General features: G+C 39.5%; 1 protein-coding gene across 1 annotated transcript; it reads left to right on the top strand.

Annotated features, from left to right (window-relative positions):
- Positions 1–5,233: 5,233 nt before the first annotated feature.
- Positions 5,234–19,108, top strand: LOC310959572 (myosin heavy chain, fast skeletal muscle-like; the record flags this gene model as incomplete). Its single annotated transcript, XM_083930960.1, has 39 exons — positions 5,234–5,452; positions 5,597–5,740; positions 5,828–5,984; positions 7,238–7,265; positions 7,355–7,460; positions 7,545–7,637; positions 7,716–7,779; positions 7,885–7,983; positions 8,061–8,164; positions 8,252–8,390; positions 8,816–8,934; positions 9,046–9,195; positions 9,276–9,446; positions 9,540–9,846; positions 9,986–10,056; positions 10,148–10,235; positions 10,344–10,461; positions 10,584–10,707; positions 10,796–10,932; positions 11,021–11,276; positions 11,540–11,782; positions 11,876–12,052; positions 12,139–12,284; positions 12,376–12,466; positions 12,559–12,948; positions 13,089–13,215; positions 13,406–13,524; positions 13,867–14,063; positions 15,759–15,942; positions 16,041–16,206; positions 16,301–16,425; positions 16,569–16,877; positions 16,958–17,161; positions 17,248–17,373; positions 17,488–17,658; positions 17,796–17,900; positions 18,463–18,558; positions 18,650–18,781; positions 19,088–19,108. 39 exons carry the CDS (start codon positions 5,234–5,236, stop codon positions 19,106–19,108), a joined length of 5,823 nt encoding a protein of 1,940 aa, XP_083787086.1.
- Positions 19,109–24,847: the final 5,739 nt, after the last annotated feature.

Genomic DNA, 24,847 nt, shown 5'->3' with positions numbered 1-24,847 from the left:
ATAATGCTTATGACTCCCATTTAGTCTGTATTTTGTCTATTAAACCAATGCTTAGACAACAAAATTACATTAGTTGAAAACTGAATGAGTCAAACTAATTACAGAGGAGTTAAGATAATCCCATATATACAGTATATAGGCATTGAAATATATTTAGTTAAAAATCTGTCGTTGTATAGACAGAAATACTAGGGAGGGAAAATTGCATGGTTCTGATCCACAAATGAACATACAAGATTAGTTAAATGTTACCAGGTTAATTTTTAAGTGATAAAACTACAACCAGCAGAAAATGTAACCCTGAGGATTAGTGTGTAGTGTCTTTTTCTACCTTATAAAAACAAACAATAATATGTGTAGGTGTAATATGTTTGTTTTTAGCTCTTCATTTTCAACTTACTGAATCTCACCCCAAAAGTTTAACTTTACAAACACACAAATAATAGCCTGTATAAATATGCAATGTAAGCTAATGTTAAAATGAGACAGACTTCCCTTAATTACACAGATTGAATGTTTATGAAAACCTACATATAACTGAAAATGTTTTTTTTGTCAGAGCAAAATTGCTTTGCTCAGTTTTTAAAAATTTGACATCGTCTTAGAAAATAATGATAGTGACTTGCACTGTCGAAGTGGACTAGACATCTCTGTGAACGTGCTCTTCTTTATCTTCTGAGAACCTGATCATGTGATGCTCTACTAATCCAAAAACCTTCAACACAACACACATTCTTCATGAAGCCTGCATTAATTGAGATGATGCAGAGTGGGTTTTTAGCTTTAATTAGAGTTCATGTTACTATGGAGTTCTCATGGTGGGAAAAACTTAACAGTGCCTTTACTTTCTTAGATGACTGATAAGGGCCATACCAACTTTGACCTTGCAAGTCAGCTATATTAAAATTACAGCTGCAATCACAATGTCACCGTTAACTCACCTAACAGGAAGAGCAGGAAAACACACTCAGGGTGAGCTGGAAGAATCTTCGGGGCGTACGGACATCGAGTCCCAGGTTAAGAGAGCCCAGGGCTGTGATGCTTTCATTCTGTTATTGATAATGATAACATTAGAATTGTACACCAACACATACATTTACATGATATATTTAGGTCATAGGCTAACAATGATATGATTTACTATTCATCACAATTTGCTAGACTGGCCTTGATGATGCCTTGCCCTGAAACAGTTTCCACTATGTTGGCAGCTTTAACTGCTGTGCATCATGTGCTGTCAAATTGGTGGAGATGTTGCTTGTGTTGTCTCTATTAGCAAGTGTTTGTTAAATTGTAGTGCCACAAGTACTCAGGGCCACAGTACTATATACAGAGATGCAATTAAACTCCCACAAATCACTTAAAAGAATGTTAAAGTGAAACCACTGGCTAGTTGCTGTTGGAGATTATGGTAGGATTTACCATTGAGCCAATGACACTCGGAACAGTAAGGTACTCACTGTTATGGAATGACAATTGGCTTTTAGTATAAGCTCAAAGCCATTGCAAGTATCCTAGTACTCTCCTGTGGCCTAGCTGTGTTAAGAGGGGCCACATTCAATATAAATTAATAGAGGTCCATAACAATCTAAATTTATGACCAGCCCTACTGCCAACAAGGCCCATTCATAAACACAGTGCTGACTGGCTTATTTAACAATGAAATAGCAGCAGCAGTTAACTCAAGCGTTGCAATGTGATTTGAAGATTGTCACGACTGACAACATTAATCATTTTTATTTTTATTAACTTTATTTCAGTCTGAGAATGCTGAGTGCTGACAACATCTGGTGGACAATTTTTCACAGAAAATATCAACAAACAATATCAAATTAGGCTAAGTAGAGATTATATAGACTGATTTTTCAAGGGTTCTTACCAAAATTGTCCATCCGGAGTGGTTGCTTCCCTATTTATTTATTTATTTAGCTATGGCCCCATAATGCAATATCTCAATCTAAAGGAGGCGGACTTAGGTGAAATGATGTTACAGCCAGGAAGCTTTAATTAACAGCTGCCTTTGTGGCATCAAACTCTCACATTAAGCTAAGGAAGCACATGTGTTGTCAGAGCTTGGGGCAGATGCTATTTATGTGGATACTGTAGACTGCAAAAGAATGGTTATCCGTTAGTGTACTGAGATATTTTTAGATGACTTTGACAGGGGAGTGGTCACCAGGGAATGACGTAAAGACGATTTCCTTTGTTTAGAATAACAAAGACAGTATCTTATGACCATTCAACGACACAGTATGTGTTTGATGAATGACACACTCTCATGTTTCACTCATAACAGTCATTTAGTCGTTTGGTTACAGCTGCTTTTAATCATGCCAGACATCCTGCTGATCAAATTGTCTACTAGCAAACATGATTGTTCATATTGCTAACATCTGTAAGATAACAAATAAAACACAAAAATCTAGTTTATATGTAAAGTAAGTTTTGATTACAACAGGTCAAATAGCATTAACAGTCTCTATATTTCGTATATTTTGCTGAAGCAAATACTTTCAGACTATCAAGCTAGGTAGTCAATTACATATATTGAAAACGCAAACTTAAAAAGTAATCAAACCAGAGACCATCCCCTGTTCTGTCTGTGTCCTTAAAAGCATGAAACAAATCAAACAATAACTAGTAGAAAGCACTTATCCCACTCTGTGTTACTACCCAATCATGGAAGAGTCCAACACACACAATAAACCTTATCAGGCTCCTCTTCACCAGACGTGTCTGGTATGTCATATTTCACTTCAAGGTCTTCAGAGGCTCATCTATAAGCATCGACTAGACTCAAGGACATACGAAGGAGAAGGGTAGTGTGGACAGTTTGTCCGTCTTCTCTGCTTGGTCTCATATCGAAGTTCAAAGTTTACACTTGCAGTAATTATGCAAAGTAAGTTTTAGCTTTTAGTGATTACCAATGCTAATATGTACTCCACACATGCTGCATTTGAATCATAGAAAAACAAAATAATATGAATATCCAGAGATTACGCTGCAGCACTGGCCACAGTCAAACTGATGTATTTGAAACACCCCGCATTGTGAAATTATTTGTATTTCTTATCATATGATTATGTCTTACGCTTATAATAATTGTATAACTATCATCTTGAAGTACAACAACACAAGACTAAATAAATGACAAATGTATTGGAGAAAGCGGGCCTTGTGTGTGAAACTGCATTCAAGGTGACACAGCAGGTAGACATACTGTACATACCATCTGTAACAAACTTTTAGTCTTAGAAAAGGAAAGATTTGCAACCAGATGAGTGTAACGGAAGAACAGGTTCACTCTCTGTATAATGTGCTAAACCATAGCTAAACAAATAAATGTTCTCCTGTTGTGCAAAAATAGCATCCAATATATTTAAGTACACCTAGGCTTAAAGTTGTCAAAAAAACAAAATGAAAGACCGAAGACCCCTGACCTTACTTGAATAACTTGTGTGCTACACATGTTCACACAGTAGCCCACCTACATATTGAAGTCTCATTCCTCAAGGTCATCTCCTTTTTTGAAGAAAGAGCATTAACAAAACAAGTATAAAAGACAATAACATAACTTCACTCAAAATACAGATTAAGTACATCAGCATTATTGAAAAAAAGTTTTTTTAAATTCCCTCACTTATTTCAAATATAAACTGACATACACTTTTCATTCATGGTACTATGACAGTACTGGAATCTCCAACATCTTGTTTATTGGCATAGGACTTATTTTGGGTCTTATCCTTGCCTAGATGGCAACTGTTCATCCACTCCATACCAAGGCGGTACATAATCCCTCCACAGCTTTTATGGAATGGCGCTCAGCCTCAATTTAATTTCAGACATGTGAGCTGCGCTGTCTTCCTGCAACTGTATACCAGTGACATTTACAGGCTTCTCCAAGACCACCGTCTGTGCCTGCCATGTCACACTCCAGTAAGACTATAATAATAACACTGAAGATCATTAAGGAAATATCATTCTGAAACAAGTAGGTAACGGATCTGTCTGCTAATGAAAACAATATATTATCAGTACAAACACTTTAAATACCCCAAAATGAATAAAAAGAATTACTGACTGATATTTAATGACATACACTGGTACTGTGAAACAGTAAAATAATCAAAATAAAAGATTCTTAATGGATTAATAATAGATTTTAAAACAGAACAATAAGATCCATATGTCTAAGGATGCTAGAATATGTTTTATAGCTGTGACCCGTAATGGAATGGTTCGGCGTCTGCTTTATTCGACTGCCAAATCTGACATGTGTGAATGTCCTTCAGCAGTACACCAGTGACGTTTGGGTGCTTCCCCAAAACTGGAAAAAAAAAAAAAAAACATTTTCAAACATGTTGGACATTGATGAACAAACGGTTATGATGATTGTAATCATGAAAATTGAGTCAACATACTGTATTAACAAGTATCAAAACCAGTGTTCCTTTTCAGTACATTTATTTGGATCAATGTAATATTCTATAGGGGTTCAATTTTAACATTTAATCAGTTTTGAATTTAACACATTTAACAATATGTTAGAAAATCTAATGTTAACAAATATATTTACAGTTTACGTAAACAGATGATTTTTAAATCGTTTGACTGACTCTATGTCTTTTGACCATTCAATTTGGGCACAGGGAAAAAATACCTACAGCAACAAATGTGTACAAGGTAAAAATCAATCAATGTAAATGTCAGTGTCAGGATTAGCCGCAGCATGAAAAGAATGCATGACCAAACCGAGCAGGCACAGTAGGCACACCTACTATGGAGACAGCCCTCCCTCTATAAAAGAGGCTGTTTAGGACCCTGACAATAACTGGTAGGCTTCCAACTCAGGTAAGTGAATCAGCTTTGATTGATTAGTATTGTGTTAGTAGTAATTGATCAATTATGTATTTTAACAGTGCCTTAAAGCATCATATAATAATTCTAGTAATTATCATGCCTTTATTTTCACTGGGTGTGCTATACACACATGTGATGCTAGTAAATAGTTAAAAAAAAATCTTTGTATATGAATGTACTCATGCTTGACCTTTAATGATAGGATACAAAAGGAAAGACCTTATTGTAGTCCATCTTCTGTTGGAACCAAAGGAGGTAAGATATAGTTTATTCCAAATGATATCCATAATTTCAAAACACACCATACTGGGCCTATGCTAACAGCATCTTAAAATGACCTCTCCTTATATCAGTCACCTAAGGTGCCATCATGAGCACAGATGCAGAGATGGAGGCCTATGGCCCTGCGGCCATTTACCTCCGAAAACCAGAGAGGGAGAGGATTGAGGCCCAGACTGCTCCATTTGATGCAAAAACAGCCTTCTTTGTTTCTGACCCTGATAACATGTATTCCAAGGGTAAGCTCATCAAAAGAGAGGGTGGCAAAGTCACGGTTGAGACACTGAAACTAGAAGGAAAGGAATCAAAGGTAAGAGTAACCAGGCTAAGAATAAAACTCAATGATCCTTGGGACAGATAAATAGATGGCAGCTCTCAACATTTGGATATCTGCTTTTTTTACTTCAGACTCAGTATCTTAGTATTTTTTTTCTTTATTGTATTTTCTATTGAGACTCTCACTGTGAAAGAGGATGACATCCATCCCATGAATCCTCCAAAGTTTGATAAGATGGAGGACATGGCCATGATGACCCACCTCAATGAGCCTGCTGTGCTGTATAACCTCAAAGAGCGTTTTGCATCATGGATGATCTACGTGAGTTTCAATCTTATGATCCTGTGTGCTGGTACATGTAAAGCCAGCACATAAAATGTGATAATGTTTCTCTCTTTGGTGCCACAGACCTACTCTGGCCTGTTCTGTGTCGTCGTGAACCCCTACAAGTGGCTTCCTGTGTACGATGTTCAGGTTGTTAATGCATACAGAGGCAAGAAGAGGATTGAGGCACCACCCCACATCTTCTCCATCTCTGATAATGCCTATCAGTTCATGCTCACTGGTAAGATCACAGTTAACACATAATGGCCCTCATTTATCAAAAGAACGTACGGCAGAAAAACGTGCGTACGACCATTTCCTGGCAAACTTCGGCATTTATCAATTTGGACGTGAGCGGGAGCTACGATCAAATCTCACGTCTGGTCTGAGATCGTGTACGCACATTTGAGCCTGTGTATTTGCGGTGCAGCAAAATCTGGCTGAAAATAATTAACAAACCTCAGCTGTCATTAAGCATAAGCAGTCACATATTAAGAACAGATCAAAACGGATTCTTAAAACTAATTAAAAAAATAAAAATTGTGGTTGGAGCGATTGATGATACTCATGTGCGTCTGAAGGCACCATCCATGAATGATTACGCATTCATCAATCGCAAAAACTACCACTCGATAAATGTACAGGTGATTTGTGATGCCAAGCTGTCGCTTTTAAACGTGGTGGCCAGGTGGCCGGGGGGGACACGATTCTTTTATATTTCAAAACAGCTCGGCTCCAGCCCCCGCGACCCCGTCGGGGACAAGCGGTTGAAGATAAATGAATGAATGAATGTGTTGGCGCGCAGCTGCAAGAATGCGCACTGCAGAGCCAAAGTCATCTCCTCGGTTAGTGGCTACCCTCGATAAATTGCATTATATCAAACAAGGTATCAGATGATTAACATCTTGGTATGGTTCTTCTAGACGACAAAGGTTATCCTCTCACGGAATACCTAATAATCCCGCTGGCAAACTCCGCAACAGAGCAGGAGCGCAGGTTCAGCAGTGCGCACACACGCACACGGGTCACAGTGGAGCGCTGCTTCAGGTTGACTGCCTCCGTTATTTTTTTCCATACAGTGTTTTTATGGGCCCCTTTTATTCCACTCTTAAGACTGACAAAAGCACATCTTTATTTTGCTCCATCTCGGATGTCAGGATGCCGATCTGTGTGTCGGAAAAGTTTCTTTTCTTCCCAATGTTTCTTCTCTCAATGTTTGAATTCAGTGGGCGAGGCCTCTGAACCAGGAATATTTAAGGGCGTAACATGTTAATGACGATCGAATTCAGCCACCGCATTTATCAAGGCCCGCTCATTCGTACGCTGAGATTGGTCAGATACGAAGGTTTCATAAATCACACGTGTGTCCTGTCCTACGACCAATTCTGCACTCAGGTCTGCGCCCGTTTTCACGCAAGATTGATAAATGAGGGCCAATGTGAGGGGATGAGACAGAAAAATCTCAACTATGGGTTTAACTTGTGTGTTTTTCAGATCGTGAGAACCAGTCTGTCCTTATCACGTGAGTATAACACAACTTTTCAAGATAATTCTTTAGGAACTTCATAATCACCTTGCTAAGTAAGTAAAGATGAACCTTTAAACCCCCAGTGGAGAATCCGGTGCAGGAAAGACTGTCAACACCAAGCGTGTCATCCAGTACTTTGCAACAATTGCAGTGGCTGGAGCCGCGAAAAAAGATAGTGGAAAAATTCAGGTAAAATTGTTTGTCAGCTTAAAAATCTTTTCCAGTTGATTGTTGTTGAATGATTTTATAGAACCGCATAATTTCTTTATCTAGGGTTCGTTGGAAGATCAAATCATTGCTGCCAACCCTCTACTAGAGGCCTACGGTAATGCCAAGACAGTGAGGAATGACAACTCCTCTCGTTTTGTAAGTAATTATATTATGATTTTCTCATGCTAACTGTTACTTAGAGTGAAGAACTGACATTTTCCGGTAAATGTTTAGGGTAAATTCATCAGAATCCATTTCAGCACTAGTGGGAAGCTGGCCTCCGCTGATATTGAAACGTGTAAGTTGTTTTCCTTCTGTAGTGGACAACACTATGACAATACTAATTTAGGGCCTTGCACTGTTTACATTCATCATCAATTCTTTATCTAATAAATACTCACAGATCTGCTGGAAAAGTCTCGTGTCACCTTCCAGTTGTCTGCTGAGAGGAGCTACCATATCTTCTATCAGTTGATGACTGGCCACAAGCCTGAGCTCCTAGGTATGATATAACAAAATAGCAAATTTTAGAAAACAATAAAGAGTCAATGCATAAGTGAGCCCTTTTATTTCTTCCAGAGGCCCTTCTGATCACCACCAACCCCTATGACTACCATATGATCAGTCAGGGTGAAATCACTGTCAAAAGCATCAATGATGTGGAGGAGTTCATTGCAACCGATGTAGGTTGATAGTCATTTGTAGAATAATAGCAGATGAATGTCAGGATAACTGAATTTCTAAAAGGATTTGCTGCGCATGAATTGCAGACTGCTATTGACATCTTGGGCTTCACTGGTGAGGAGAAGGTTGCCATTTACAAGCTGACTGGAGCTGTGATGCATCATGGTAACATGAAATTCAAGCAGAAGCAGCGTGAGGAGCAAGCTGAACCTGATGGCAATGAGGGTAATTGTGTGATAGTATATAGTGCAATAGTGTGATGTTAAATCATCACGTCACATCAAAGCACATTAAGCACGTAAACTATAAGTACAAACACGTCACCTTTTTGTATAAAACTATACACAGGAATGGAATCAAACTTTTTTATACACTATATAAATTAGTTAGAACATTATAACCAGTAATATGAATCCAAACATAACACTAACAGGGACTATTTTTCTGCAGAATGAGTCGATTTACTTTAAGTACATTTAGCTGATAATACATACATTTACTTGAGAACTTCTTGCACCACTGACAATATAAGTTTTAGCATTGTTTTCAACTGTGTTTTTACTTAAAGTTCATATTCTTGCTTCATAGTGTTAATATTGGATGTTGTGCATTTTTGTGCATTAATGGAAAACATTTTTTCTTTCAATCAGAGGCTGATAAAATTGCCTACCTCATGGGCCTGAACTCAGCCGATATGCTTAAAGCTCTGTGCTACCCAAGAGTCAAGGTCGGAAATGAGATGGTGACCAAAGGTCAGACCGTGTCACAGGTAATAAAAAGAAAATATGATGTTTAAGAGATTTGAAAATTTGGGACATATTTGGATTTTGATAGGAACATATTCATCTTGAAAATTACATACTGACATCATTCCTTCTAGGTCAACAATTCTGTCAGTGCTCTGTGCAAGTCTGTCTATGAGAAGATGTTCTTGTGGATGGTCATTCGCATCAATGAGATGCTGGACACAAAGCAGCCAAGACAGTTCTTTATTGGAGTGTTGGACATTGCTGGATTTGAGATCTTTGATGTGAGTTGCTGGAAATGTCTGTCAGGTTTAAAGTTCAACCCTGTTTTTTCATGAAATTGAACACTTTCCCGTTACTGCAGTTTAACAGCTTGGAACAACTCTGCATCAACTTCACCAATGAGAAACTGCAACAGTTCTTCAACCACCACATGTTTGTCCTGGAGCAAGAGGAGTACAAGAAAGAAGGCATTGACTGGGAGTTTATTGACTTCGGTATGGACTTGGCTGCCTGCATTGAGCTTATCGAGAAGGTAAGATAAACATGTCAGGTACAACTGAATTCCTGTTTTATGAATGTTTGCATAAGTGTTGATTCTTTTTAATATTACAAAATGTCCCTTCAGCCAATGGGCATCTTCTCCATCCTTGAAGAGGAGTGCATGTTCCCCAAGGCAACAGACACTTCTTTCAAGAACAAGCTGCATGATCAGCATCTTGGCAAGACCAAAGCCTTTGAGAAGCCAAAGCCTGGAAAGGGCAAGGCTGAAGCTCACTTTGCTCTGGTTCATTATGCTGGTACAGTGGACTACAATATCACTGGCTGGCTGGACAAGAACAAGGACCCCCTGAATGACTCAGTTGTTCAGCTCTACCAGAAATCTGCCAACAAACTTCTGTCAATGCTGTATGCAGCCCATGGTGGGCCTGAGGGTAAGAAGCTAATACTGAAGCTCCTGCAGGGCAATTGAGTTACTCATTTGATTAAAGTATATGTTTTCCTTTAGGAAATAAATGGGATGTACATGGATAGAGAGTTATATTTTTGCTGACACTACGTTTTGAAATGCAGAGGCCGGTGGAGGCAAGAAGGGTGGAAAGAAGAAGGGTGGTTCCTTCCAGACTGTGTCTGCTCTTTTCAGGGTATGTTTAATATCCCTAAAGATCCAAACTGTAGCTGATTGGTTTATGTTTTTTAATGATTTTTGTTTCATAACAATATTTCGCCCCACAGGAAAACTTGGGAAAGCTGATGACTAACTTAAGGAGCACTCATCCTCATTTTGTGCGCTGCCTGATTCCTAATGAATCCAAGACCCCAGGTTTGATCTTTTTGTGTTGTTGTTGCTGTTGTTGTTGTGTAATTTAAAAAAACAACAACAAATAAACAAACATGTTTTTAACACTGACTTATTTTGTACAATGTGCAGGTCTTATGGAGAACCACTTGGTCATCCACCAGCTGAGGTGTAACGGTGTGCTGGAAGGCATCAGAATCTGCAGAAAGGGCTTCCCCAGCAGAATCCTCTATGCTGACTTCAAGCAGAGGTAAAAATAATTATCAGTTCATGTGTAACCACAGTAATTCACTTTATTTTACTTTAGAATAGTGATGGATAATGCCAGAACACTTGAAATATGTCTAAGTAAGAACGTCCTTTTCTTTGCAGATACAAAGTATTGAATGCTAGTGTCATTCCTGAGGGACAGTTCATTGACAACAAGAAAGCTTCAGAGAAGCTGCTGGGCTCCATTGATGTGGACCACACTCAGTACAAGTTTGGACACACCAAGGTTAATTCTTATCAACTATATTAACAGATTAAGTCATCAAGGGTATCAACATGTACTGATGAGTGAATTCCTTCGCTTGATAACTTAGGTATTCTTTAAAGCTGGTCTGCTGGGTACCCTGGAGGAGATGAGAGATGACAAACTGGCTGCCTTGGTGACCATGACTCAGGCCCGCTGTAGAGGTTTCCTCATGAGGAAAGAGTTTGTTAAGATGATGGAGAGGAGGTAGGATTATCAAACAGCATACTGAATTACTTCTTAAATACCAGTGTGGCGTTTCCCAAAATCAAAATTGTTAATGTTATTTTATTAGAGATGCAATCTTCACCATCCAATACAACATCCGCTCATTCATGAATGTGAAGAACTGGCCATGGATGCATCTGTACTTCAAGATCAAGCCTCTTCTGAAGAGTGCTGAGACTGAGAAGGAGCTGGCTCAGATGAAAGATAACTATGATAAGATGAAAACAGACCTGGCTACTGCCCTGGCCAAAAAGAAGGAACTAGAGGAGAAGATGGTTTCCCTGCTGCAGGAAAAGAATGATCTGCAACTGCAAGTAGCATCTGTGAGTAGAATGCTAAGACAGTTATGATTTTCTTTCATTTTGCATTAAATAAACACACTTCTACTCTCAGTCACACTAACAAACATTTTGGTGGAATATAAGGTAGCAAAAGTAGCCTTATATTTCTTGCATTCTCTCGATTGTATTGTGCTTTAACAAGGTTATAGTGATGAAACACTACAATCCACTGAATATACATTTTAATAACTTGGCTAATGAGGCTAAAAAGTGTTTTAACACCACATAATTTGTACATACTGTAGGAAGGTGAGAACCTCTCTGATGCTGAGGAAAGGTGTGAGGGGCTCATTAAAAGCAAGATCCAGCTCGAGGCCAAACTCAAAGAGACAGCTGAGAGACTGGAGGATGAAGAGGAAATTAATGCAGAGCTGACTGCTAAGAAGAGGAAGCTGGAGGATGAATGCTCTGAGCTGAAGAAAGACATTGATGACTTGGAGCTCACATTGGCTAAAGTGGAGAAGGAGAAACATGCCACAGAAAACAAGGTTCAAATAACTTGAAATACAGAATGATAAAATGTTTCTACAGAATTTATGGATGTTAAGTTGTTTTAAAATATCCCCATTATTCCTGTTTAGGTGAAAAACCTGACAGAGGAGATGGCATCTCAAGATGAGTCCATTGCCAAGTTAACCAAGGAGAAGAAAGCCCTCCAAGAGGCCCACCAGCAGACACTTGATGATCTCCAGGCAGAGGAAGACAAAGTCAACACTCTGACTAAGGCCAAGTCAAAGCTGGAACAGCAAGTGGACGATGTAAGAATAAACTGTCACAAAGCTCATAGAGTTTAAAGCAGTTAGTTGTGCCATTGTGCAAATCCAAAACTTTTTTTATTCAAAAGCTCGAGGGATCACTGGAGCAAGAGAAGAAGCTCCGCATGGACCTTGAGAGAGCCAAGAGGAAGCTTGAGGGAGATCTGAAACTGGCCCAGGAATCCATAATGGATCTGGAGAATGACAAGCAGCAAACAGATGAGAAACTCAAGAAGTATGTTTTTTTCCATTTCTATTGCCACAATGCAACATAATGAGCCTACATCCACTTTAACAGCAAGAAACGTTTTGTTGCCCTCTTCCAGGAAGGACTTTGAGACCAGCCAGCTCCTCAGCAAGATTGAGGATGAACAGTCTCTTTGTGCGCAGCTTCAGAAGAAGATCAAGGAGCTCCAAGTAATGAATTTAATATGAATTTTACACTCAGTGAATCAAAAACAACATTCTCAAGTTAATACGGCTTCTTGTTATACTTTCATCTCATCTAGGCTCGTATTGAGGAGCTGGAGGAAGAGATTGAGGCAGAGAGAGCTGCTAGGGCTAAGGTAGAGAAGCAGAGGGCTGACCTCTCCAGGGAGCTTGAGGAGATCAGTGAGAGGCTCGAGGAAGCTGGTGGAGCAACAGCCGCTCAGATTGAGATGAACAAGAAGCGCGAGGCTGAGTTCCAGAAGCTGCGTCGTGATCTTGAAGAGTCAACCCTGCAGCATGAAGCTACCTCAGCAGCTCTCCGCAAGAAGCAGGCTGACAGTGTTGCAGAGCTGGGAGAGCAGATCGACAACCTCCAGCGTGTCAAGCAGAAGCTGGAGAAGGAGAAGAGCGAGTACAAGATGGAGATTGATGACCTCTCCAGCAACATGGAGTCTGTTGCTAAAGTAAAGGTACTGTTTCTCAGGAAAACACGATTACATGAAAGTTCAGCAAATATCCAAAAAATGAAGGTGGAGAATAAATACAGATTCTACCCGATAAGTTCCATGTTCACTGCATTTGAGCCATGTCAATTACATGCTTATTACAGGCCAATCTGGAGAAAATGTGCAGAACTCTTGAAGACCAATTAAGTGAACTCAAATCCAAAAATGATGAGAACGTTCGCCAGTTAAATGACTTGAGTGCACAGAAGGCAAGACTGCAAACAGAGAATGGTGTGTACCAAAATATATGAAATGTGTAATACTATATTAATTAGTGCCTCTTATAAGTTAATGTTGCAAAATGATGATTGCTTTGTGTGTTTAAATGAATACCATGTGATTTGTTCCAGTATGTATAGTTCTTGTTAACATGTTGTGTAGTTATAATTTGTATTTTTTTTTCTTACTATTATTCTCACAGGTGAGTTTTCTCGCCAGCTTGAGGAGAAGGAAGCTCTTGTTTCCCAGCTCACCAGAGGCAAACAGGCTTACACCCAGCAGATTGAAGAGATTAAGAGACATATTGAGGAGGAAGTGAAGGTACAGTAACTTATATTTGCATTGTCCACTTATAATTCAATTTGAACTGCTAGGGCTGTCCGTCTACTTATCATAATATCTTCAACTCATAAATCAGACAAGACTCATCTGACTAGACAAATGCAACACTTACATGCAAACCAAACTAGAAACGGCGGACAACATTGGTCTGAAAAGACATGAATTGCAATTTCCTTTACAGAAACAACGAAATTAGATACTATTTCATGATCCTTACTGGGATATTTGGTAGTGTGTTGAAGAAAAAGTGTTCTCTGTATGTAATACAGTACGTTAAGAAAATTAATTGAGACTTCCATGTTTCTTATGATGGATTTTCAGGCCAAGAATGCCCTGGCCCATGCTGTTCAGTCCGCCCGTCATGACTGTGATCTGCTCAGAGAGCAGTATGAGGAGGAGCAGGAGGCCAAGGCCGAGCTGCAGAGAGGAATGTCTAAGGCCAACAGCGAGGTGGCTCAGTGGAGAAGCAAATATGAGACTGATGCTATTCAGCGCACTGAGGAGCTGGAGGATTCAAAGTACATAAAACCTTACTATTTTTTCCATGAATGATTGTTTAAAGAGGCCCAATTATGCTTTTTCCACCTTTTCTGACCTATAAATGTTGTTATCACGTTTTAAAGTCATGTTAAACAATACCAAAGTGTCAAAAAAATAAGTACTTACATTTAAATGTGAGCCCTGCTGACCTCTGGGTTGCCTGTGCACAGCTGTCAACGCTAGGGTGTTCGGCCCTATTAGTGAATTTTACGAAGTTCCGGTAATTGTCGATGTAGAAGAAGCCGGACTTCCCTATTGGTCATGCTGCTACACACAGGCTCAAAGTTGTAAGCTGTAAGTTCAGCCACTTTAATGCGGTTTCAGTGTTTCTTTTAGAGGTAAACCTGTTAAAGCTAACGTTAGCATGTTGCGTGGCTCGCTTCCATAGACGTGTTTTCAGTTGCTGTGGTAATGGATTCCATCGTAAGGGGCAACTACAACAGCACGCAGCATGAACAGTTGACCAATCACAGCAGAGCGGGCCAGTCGACCAATCAGAGCACACTCGACTGCCAGACCAAGTTCAATCAGTCTAGCAGAAGCTCAAACAGAGCCTGTGCCAGAGGTGCTGCATCAATATAAACACCCAAACAGCAATGGGCAGGATGACAAATATAATGTTTTGGCTTTTTTTTTTAGGTCAAAACATGTTATCCTATTGTAGCTGACCCTAAAAATATAAATATGACCCTGGCAACTAGCATAATATGGCCTCTTTAAAGGTTGAATATGGAGAATGCATAGAACACCGCCATCTAGTGTCTCAAGATCGTAGTTGCAACAACAGAAAATAATTCCACCACTCAGGTTGCCAGGTTGGTCAGACCTGGTCAAGAAGCCTACAGGAGACCGGAGTCTGTTTGAGCCTGTTTGAACCCGTCCCCTCTGAAAAATTGTAAGTTAGCTTACACATCAAGGAGAAACGTAGCCATTTCGTTGTGCATTTTAATGCCGTTTAACTCCTTTATCTCAGTCCATCGAGTGAATTCTTGGCCTATATTGACTCTTGTTTTTGCCCATCTCAAGTGAAAAATTCCATTTCACCAAGTTTTTTGTATTTGTATAACCCTTTACTTAACCAGGGGAATTCCCATTGAGATTTAAACATGACACACAACTAAACATGATAAAACAACAAAATAAAACAACATTAAAAAGAAAGAAGCAGATCAGTGCTCAGAGACAGTACATGTGCAAATTGTATTTAAAAAAGTCCTTAATCCTGCTTTTGAAATGGCCCATGCTGATGAGGGATTCCAGTTTGAAAGTATCCTGTAGTTTATTCCAAGATAAGGGTGCTAAATAATAGCACTTTCACCAAACACAGTGTTGGTTCGGGAAGCCAGCCTACAGTAGCTGTGCCGAACATAAGACAACCCTGGCAACACCGCAATCTCAGTTACTATTGGCTGGTCCATGTAAACAGAAAATGACAGGAAGTCATTGTCAAACTCGTAAAAAAAAATATTTTAAATATTAATTCAGATTAAATATAATTTTTTTTGGAAAAGCAATATTTTCATATTGTACTGCTCAAAATGTCTCGTGGGTGTATTAGTATTTTAAAAAAACATTTATAGCTTTTAATGAAGATTCTACATATTCAACCTTTAAATTCAATATTTTAGCACTAAAAATATTTTTGCAGACTTAAATGTACTACTTCACTACAGGAAAAAGCTTGCCCAGCGCCTGCAAGATGCAGAGGAATGCATTGAGGCTGTGAACTCCAAGTGTGCATCACTGGAGAAGACCAAGCAGAGGCTGCAGGGTGAGGTGGAGGACCTCATGATTGACGTGGAGAGAGCGAACGGTTTGGCTGCAAACCTTGACAAGAAGCAGAGGAACTTTGATAAGGTGAATGCTTAAACTGGTCATCAAAACCAGTTTATCTCAAGAAAAATATACCAAATAACTATTCATTTTTTCAACATATATAACCCATATGATTTTAGGTCCTGGCAGAATGGAAACAGAAGTATGAGGAGAGCCAGGCTGAGCTGGAAGGAGCCCAGAAAGAGGCTCGTTCTCTCAGCACTGAACTGTTCAAGATGAAGAATTCTTATGAGGAGGCTCTGGATCACCTGGAGACCATGAAGAGAGAGAACAAGAACCTGCAGCGTATGTAAAATGCTATTTAAATTAAAGGCAAAAAATGATTTATTACCAGTTGAGAAGAGTCGAAGAATGTTTGTTTCTTGTACTTTCTCTGCAGAGGAGATCTCAGACCTGACTGAACAGATTGGTGAGACTGGAAAAAGCATCCATGAGCTGGAAAAAGCCAAGAAAGCTGTGGAAAGTGAGAAGGTTGAACTTCAGACTGCCCTGGAGGAAGCAGAGGTATTATCTTCTATGTTGAGTTCGTTATTGCAACAATTCGTTTAATTATGGCCTATGTCGACAGTCCTTTCACTAATTTCAAATGTTTTGTTCTAATGACAAAACAGTCATTGTGGTTCTTACTGAGCTGACTTTTCTTGCAGGGTACACTGGAGCATGAGGAGTCCAAGATTCTCCGTGTTCAACTTGAACTCAACCAGGTCAAAAGTGAGGTTGACCGGAAGCTGGCAGAGAAGGATGAAGAGATGGAGCAGATCAAGAGGAACAGCCAGAGGGTGACTGACTCAATGCAGAGCACTCTCGATTCTGAGGTCAGGAGCAGGAATGATGCCCTGAGAGTCAAGAAGAAGATGGAGGGAGACCTGAATGAGATGGAGATTCAGCTGAGCCATGCCAACAGGCAGGCCGCTGAGGCCCAGAAACAGCTGAGGAATGTCCAGGGACAGCTCAAGGTCAGGTTTGTTTGATTACAAAATGAAATAAAATGTCAAAAAAGAAGAAAAGGTTCATTTTTTTTTCTCTTCTATGTCAGGACGCTTTACTGCACCTTGATGATGCTGTCAGAGGACAGGAAGACATGAAGGAGCAGGTTGCCATGGTGGAGCGCAGAAATGCCCTGATGCTGGCTGAGATTGAGGAGCTGAGAGTCGCTCTGGAGCAGACAGAGAGAGGACGCAAAGTGGCTGAGCAGGAGTTGGTCGATGCTAGTGAGCGTGTCGGACTGCTTCACTCTCAGGTTTGCTTTCATTAATTCACAAGAAACTAGTGTTTAAAAAAAACATTATGAATATTAAATTAAATGTGACTCCTTTTAATATTCAGAACACCAGTCTCATCAACACCAAGAAGAAGCTGGAGGCTGATTTTGTCCAGGTTCAGGGTGAAGTTGATGATTCAGTTCAGGAAGCAAGAAATGCTGAGGAGAAAGCCAAAAAGGCGATCACTGATGTGAGTTTACATCTCTGCCTCAGTTGTGTTGTGTTTTTGGTCTACTTCCATGTATTAATAATGTTAAGTTCATTACAGATTATGAATGAATTAGAGAACATTGTATCATTTCAGGCTGCCATGATGGCTGAGGAGCTGAAGAAGGAGCAGGACACCAGTTCTCACCTGGAGAGGATGAAGAAGAACCTGGAGGTCACAGTAAAGGACCTGCAGCACCGTCTGGATGAGGCTGAGAACCTCGCCATGAAGGGGGGCAAGAAGCAGCTCCAGAAACTGGAGTCCAGGGTATGCACTAAATGCTCATTGATTGGTTAGGAACAAAAATCACACTTTTAGAGCGTCAAACAAACATTATCTTGCTTTCTCTGCTCTCAAATCCTTGCACAAAATTTGATTATATTTATATTTATTTCGTGTTATAGGTGCGTGAGCTGGAAGCTGAAGTTGATGGTGAGCAGAGACGTGGAGCTGATGCTGTTAAAGGAGTCCGCAAATATGAGAGGAGAGTGAAGGAGCTCACCTACCAGGTAAATTTAGTTTCACTAAATTGACCATTGTTACTCCTTTATCCAGTGGTGAAATGTACGGCAAGTGGATCTAAGCTGGGAATTAAATTCACCTAAACCAAACGATTTACCCAATTATAGGTGGATAGGTACTTTAAAATGAACAGAGGTTTATCAATTAAGTACAGCACGAATAAGGTGAACACACCTGTGTGAGTGGGCTAATGTGTGTGCAAAGCTTTTAAGATTTTACATCTAAATGATATCGCATCTTTATTGATTAAAACAATACCAAACAGTATATGTTGTAGCTTTTGCTCCATCTTGACTAGCTAAATACTGCATATACTTAAATACATCAGTTCTTACAAATCATGGATATGTACTGTAACAATATAAAACTATAATGCTCCAGTTTGCTTGATGAGTAATTTTAATTGTGATACCTAACTTGCATTTTGCTGGTAATATTGTACTGCTACAGTCTACTTTTACTTAAGTAAAACATCTAAATAGATACTTATTCCACAATGGCTTGATTCTGCTTCAGCACTCCATAAGTGACAATTCTTGATTTGTGTAGACTGAGGAGGACAAGAAGAATGTGACCAGACTTCAGGATCTGGTGGACAAGCTGCAGCTTAAAGTCAAGGCGTACAAGAGACAGGCTGAGGAGGCTGTAAGTCAGCTATATTAATGTGACTAATCATAAACAATGATATCACCACTAACAGCTAAATTAATAGAACTCTACCCTTGACCCTTCACAGGAGGAGCAGGCCAACACGCACATGTCCAGGCACAGAAAGGTCCAGCATGAGCTGGAGGAAGCTCAGGAGCGCGCTGACATCGCTGAGTCCCAGGTCAACAAGCTGAGAGCCAAGAGCCGTGATGTTGGAAAGGTAATCCTTTCTCTTTGACAGTATCATGTAATAACCATATATTTTTTTTTTATCTATATATCCATGTTTTTACATTCCAATGTGAAATACACATGTACAATAACTGACAAGTTACAGTGTGCTAATCAACAAGCCATATTGCTGATAACAAATCAACATCTTTCTGTAAGAATATCCAAGCGATTGTATCATTCCATAAAATGTTGCACTGCTTTTCCCACCAATACATACTAAATGTTGTATTCCTACTTTATAACTTTCATACAAACACTGCCTACAAGTACTAATTCTGTCTCTTACCTTCAGGGGAGTGACTCCGCTGAATAAGATACAAGATCCAGCTGAGGCATTTTAACAGCGTTTATGTAATGTGAGTCTCTGCAAGTTTCATTCTGTAAATCTTCAATAAATATTAAACAACTCAAGTGTTCTGGTTTTTTTTTACTTCTTGTTTGTCATATACACCATTAGGGAACCAACTTAGCATCAATTGCATGAAACTCTATTAGAACCCTGTGTGTCAATATGAAAAACAGGCAAATTATTGCTCATATTTCTGCAATTTCAGTAAGGATCAAATGTTACAACACTTTTTCATCAGGTGTAGAGTTGAAAAGCTCATGGCTGCAGCCAAACTTTAGGACTACTGTTAGCAGAAGCATTAGCAACATCTTCTCTCCATCTCTGAAACACTTTGCTGATATAGACACATTTTATTCATAAACACAAACTGGAATCACATTATGCCATCTCAAATAGCTTTACATGCCCACAACTTTGCATAGAAACAGGACAGTAATTCTCAAAGACGTCCGTCCCTGCTCGTCTGGTGGGAGGTGCTTAGGAAAGAGATGGGAGAGCTGCAGGAGGAGTGCTGTCTTTTCAAATTCTGGCATTTGTTCTTGACTTTTCCACAAAACTACTTACCTCAGCTTTAATTTAACCATTTGTGTTTTTAGTGTTGTATGTTTTTCTTTGTCAGTTTCCAAGACTTTGCCAAGGTAATGGGTTCAATTCCAACCTACCTAAAAATGTCTCTCCCCAGATAAGCAGCTAAAACTGTATTATATTCAACTGTACTTTTATATAGCAATCATCTCTGAAAAAGCAAAGCAATGGAGTATCACCCACACCACTAAGTTTAAAACAAAATAGGCCATGTAAATATATATCTAAATGAAACATTTAACAAGCAAAGAAGAAAATAAGCATCAATAAATAACCTTCACAGTCCTGAGAATAAAAACAGAATAGCCTTGACTTGTACTACAGCAAGAGCTTCTACAATAATATAATAATAATAATAATACAATTTTATAAACATGGTTCAATCAATTATTTTTCAAGTTAATTACTGACGACTCACATTTCAACTCTATTGTTTTCCTTAATAGATAATTTGAGTCATACCTGACTATTGTTTATAGCCACCATCCCTCTTATCTCTCTTTCCAACCCCCTTTCCCTTTCCTTGCTCTGCTTTTTCCCTCCCCTTTCCAGGATCCCCCATCCAGTTTTGTCCTCCTTGAGCCATTCCCTTCAGCTGGGCTGTGTGAACCTTCTCAATCAGAGAGAAGCAATCTTCGTCTGGACTGATGGGGCTGGTCATGCTCGCTTGTTCATGCCGTCTGGGAGATGACGGTCTTGAGTGTGCTTTTCTCGGACTTGCACGGCTTGGAGAGCAGTGCCTTGACATGCCATCTTTGTTTGGGACAAGGTTTAAGTTGAAGGACAGGGGTCTGCCGGGCCCTGGGCTCAGAGGAATCACAACATTATCTCCAGGTGCTCCTAGAGTGAGGAAGACTTCTGGGAATGTACATTGTTGGTTGATATTCTTCTGTCCCTTTGACAGATAAGAGTCAAATAAGCACAGTTGAAGGCACAGATCTTTAGACACAATAACCTTAATCAATTAGTTCACAATCTACACAAGCTGTGGCACAGCTTACCTGCTCTGGCGTGAAGCTCATGGACACCCTCACTGTTACCTGTGAAGAAATATCATGTCATCGTTCTATACAAAGTGGTTCAGTGACCCTTGTTTAGTTGTTTTGTTCAATAATTGGTGGCTAGATTTAAAAAACAAACAAAAAACCACTTAAAGTGGACATATATAATGCTAATTTTCAGGTTATTAGTTGTATTTTGGGTTTTTACTAGAAAATGTTTTAATGTTCAACACACTAATTTTCTCATACTGTCCGTCTGAATATACCTGTACTCAACGTCTGTCTGAAACTCTTTAGCACCTGTTTTTTTTAAGCCCCTCTATGAGAAAGGAGCATCACTTACACTGTAAATATATGGAAGTATATCATCAATGTTTGGTTGCTTTCCTTCAGTACAGATCATTTAACAACCAGTTTGTTAAATGCATGTGGTCTATGGACATATATTATATATCCTCTGCATATTTTAATTTAAAATTATAATAATAATAATTAAACAATTATATTTTTTTATTTTATTTAACAATTTACCTGTCCTGGGGGACTGTGGTTCTTCTGATAATCTGTCTCAGGCGTAAATGAAGCAGATTTGGGAAGAGCTCTTGGGGAGCCAAGTTCTGCATAAGCCATTTGGGGTTGAGAGGTAGGTTTGGAACAGTCCTTCCTTGATGTTGTTGGTGTACTTTCAGCCACAGTAATGTGTGGTGGAGAAGCCTTGCAGAAAAACAAAACAAAAGGCAGTTAAGCTGTCAAGTGTTCCGCTATAAATTTATTTCAGCATAATAAATTGTTGATATGAGGCTGTTTTTTTAAGCAAATATTTCTAAATCAATATAGTTTTCTTCTTTACATAATATACATACCCATATCTAAAATGGAGAACCATATCTGAATTTGGCACCATAAAGGTGCTCTAAAATCTTTTCAGTTATTAAGAGGAACTTGTGGTCCAAGAATGACATTTCTGTCATGAATAGATCTTGAGTTACAGATCTGTAGACCCAAGAATATGCCTTCACACTGACAGATGTGTATCATGTCCTACATACTATTCACATTGTGGGAGTGTGACATAAAAATAACAAGGTGCTAAATTTAGCAACATATGGCAGTATTCCTTATGTTCATACCACCAATCGTTTAAATGTTGTGTGACTTACTGAAATTCCAGTTCTTGCATTTCTACCATTTTCTTTTCTTTCAGAATTCCCACTTATCCCTGGCAGGGTAGGAAGTGAAACACGCTGATCGTCTTGCCGCCGTCCCTGACTGGAGGCAATGATTTTGAAGAATGCGTCTGCGTCTGCGTCTGCACCTGTTACGGACAGTCACAAGTTATTAATGGGACGTCTGAGAGACATAAAACACATACTTGACCTTACCCTTTGTGTTAGTCTGACCTGTGGGTGCGCTATTTAAAGCACTTCCATTGCGCGTGGGTGTGGCAGGTGTACTTCTGCTGGGTTGTAAAGAGCACCGTTGCTCGTCCATGCGTCCACCTTGTGCATAACTTATCATTTTCAGGAACTGCTCCTGTTCAGCTGGAGATGCCGCCTAGGAAAGATTTAAAGAAAGTAAAGCAGTGAGAAGTGGGCCGATAGAGAATGCCACTGAATGTAATCAGGGTTTTTTTCTAAAAAGAGGTTTCCAGAGCAGTAGATGTGTTGGCAAGCTTTGTGTTGGCAGGTTGTGTGTCTCACAGCGTGATGTCTCACCTGCTGATTTTGGTCAGGTTTGGCACGGTTTAAGAAGGAAGACGTTTGGGGAAGTTTATCAGGTGAACTGGGGTGATCTCTGCGGTGAGTCGATGGGGTACCTATATTTTGGAATATTTGGGGTGCAGAACATCTCTGTTCATCCATCCTTGAGCCCTGTGGGAGGAAAATCAGATTAATGTTTGGATCAAAGCAGTTGGATTGTGCTGTAACATAATCTACATGAGCATGTGAAGACTTTGTGGAATAAAATGACAAAAGCTATCAATAGCTTTGCACAATAGTCTTCACACCATGCTATATGTATATTGGGCAAACCTGGACTTTGGAGACCATGTAACACAAGTAGCTTGCATCCTTCTCTGCAGCAGTTGATGTTGATGCGGTAGCTCCATTCTGTATCCCTGGCAATGAACAAAGAGACACTCGCTGGTCATCAAGCCGCCGGCCCTGAGAGTTGGCCAGCAGGCTGAAGAACTTTTCAGAATATGGACCTGGGATGGTGAAAAAATAGGCATATAAGTTTTATGTTCAAATATGTAATAATAATTACTACATTAACATAAAAGAGCAATTAAATGATCATTGTAAAAACATGGAAGATCCGATAATATGCTAATTTTCAGGTTCATACTTGTATTTTGGGTTTCTACTAGAAAGAACATTTAATGTTAAAAACCCATTTTTCTCATACTGTCTGTCTAAATACACCCGTATTCACTCTCTGTATAAAAGGTTCCATTTTAGCGCCTGTCTCTTTAAGCCCCCCTCCCAAAATAGACCAGTCAGCTCTGATTTCTCAGAGTTTCAGGGTCTTCCGCAACCACTTTCTCGGCGCCTCTGCACCATTGTTGCAGCCGGGGAATACGTGTAACTGCACTGTAGCTGCACTTTCTACCTATATATAGTAGAGTTGTGACATCACAACCTTACAGAAGTCCTGACGGCTCATTTAAAAGCAGTTTCTTAATACAAGCTGATCGCATTTCTCTGTGGATTGAGATTTTTGATACTTTCACAGTATTTATATACCACCTCAACCTGCTTTAATTCAAGGAAGACATGGAAATCTCACTTTTTAGAATATGGGACCTGTAAATGCAAGGATAAAAACCATGGGGAAAACACCTTTAGGCACAGTGCTCTGACTGGGTTTGTGTTTGGGCGTGGACTGCGGACTGGCACCTAAGACACATCGCTGTTCATCCATTCGCCCACGATGGGAGTGACTCATTAAGGAAAAGAAGTCTTCCTGTTCAGTTGTAGTCAAGGCCTAGTTCGAAGAAAAAAAACATTACATTTTCAAGTCAGTAAATAGATAACTTGGAATATAAAATATACAATATAATTCAGGGTTGAGAATGAAAGTAGCATATATACTGGTTTTGGAGATGCTTTATTTTTAGTCTTTGGTCGGTCTATGTCTGAGCCGGGGCTGAATGAGGCTGAACGTGGTGGGCCTGAACCAGGCGCAGATTTATCCTTTTTTGGTGGACATGGAGTCGCCGGGGTTAAGAGTTGAGGTAGTGAGCACCTTTGGTCCTCCATTCTGGAACCCTGAAAATGAATGAAACCAGAATTTCTCAGCATTGTTTTTATCAGGAGGCACACTTCTGTGACTCGTGAAGTTCCATGGAATATTAGAGAGATAATAGCAGCTTCATGTAAAAATGGGATTTTAAGATTCTTAGCCATGGAAAGCCACAATGTCAACTCACAATTTTACAAATGCAAAACACAAAACTGTGATGTGAACTGTTCTGAAGAGAATGAATGTTTTGACATGACATTTACATGAAAACAGGCTCTGAAGCACTGTCAGCCAAAGCACTGCGAAGACTGAAACTGCTTTCTGTAAATGGCTGGTTGTCGCATCCTACAAATCATATTCTATTTGAGTAGTATTTAGTCCACAATCATTGTTGGTGCAACAACAACAACACAAGCCAGAGGCGGTGTCAGCATTTTTGGTACTTTTATCAGTTTCAGTTAAAAATGTAAAATATTTTGTCCTCTGGAAAAGGAAAGTACCAACCTGGACTTTAGAAACCATGTAACACAAGTAGCCTGAATCTCCTCCTGCGGTGGATGTGGCTTTTTCTTTTTGTAATCCTTGTAATGATGGAAGAGACACTCGCTGGTCATCGAGCCGGTTGCTCTGAGTGTTGGCCAAGAGGCTGAAGAACTTTTCAGAATCTGGCGAAACTGGTGAAAGTTAAGAAACTATGTAGACAATGAACTTTAAAAATGAGACTGCAACTTGTCCGAATCCAGGTCTCCCTGTAAGAAATGGTAAGTACGAGAATTGCATCGCACTTCTGGAAATTATTACTTTAGGAATATAGACAGTTTTAATGTTTACCTGTGTTTGATATAGTACTTTCAGCAGGTTTTCTGTCTGT

Source organism: Echiichthys vipera (assembly GCF_963691815.1).
Source record: "Echiichthys vipera genome assembly, chromosome: 17".
Classification (NCBI taxonomy): Eukaryota; Metazoa; Chordata; class Actinopteri; order Perciformes; family Trachinidae; genus Echiichthys; species Echiichthys vipera.
Note: the sequence above shows the minus strand (reverse complement) of the source record. Positions and strands in the feature narration are given on the sequence as shown.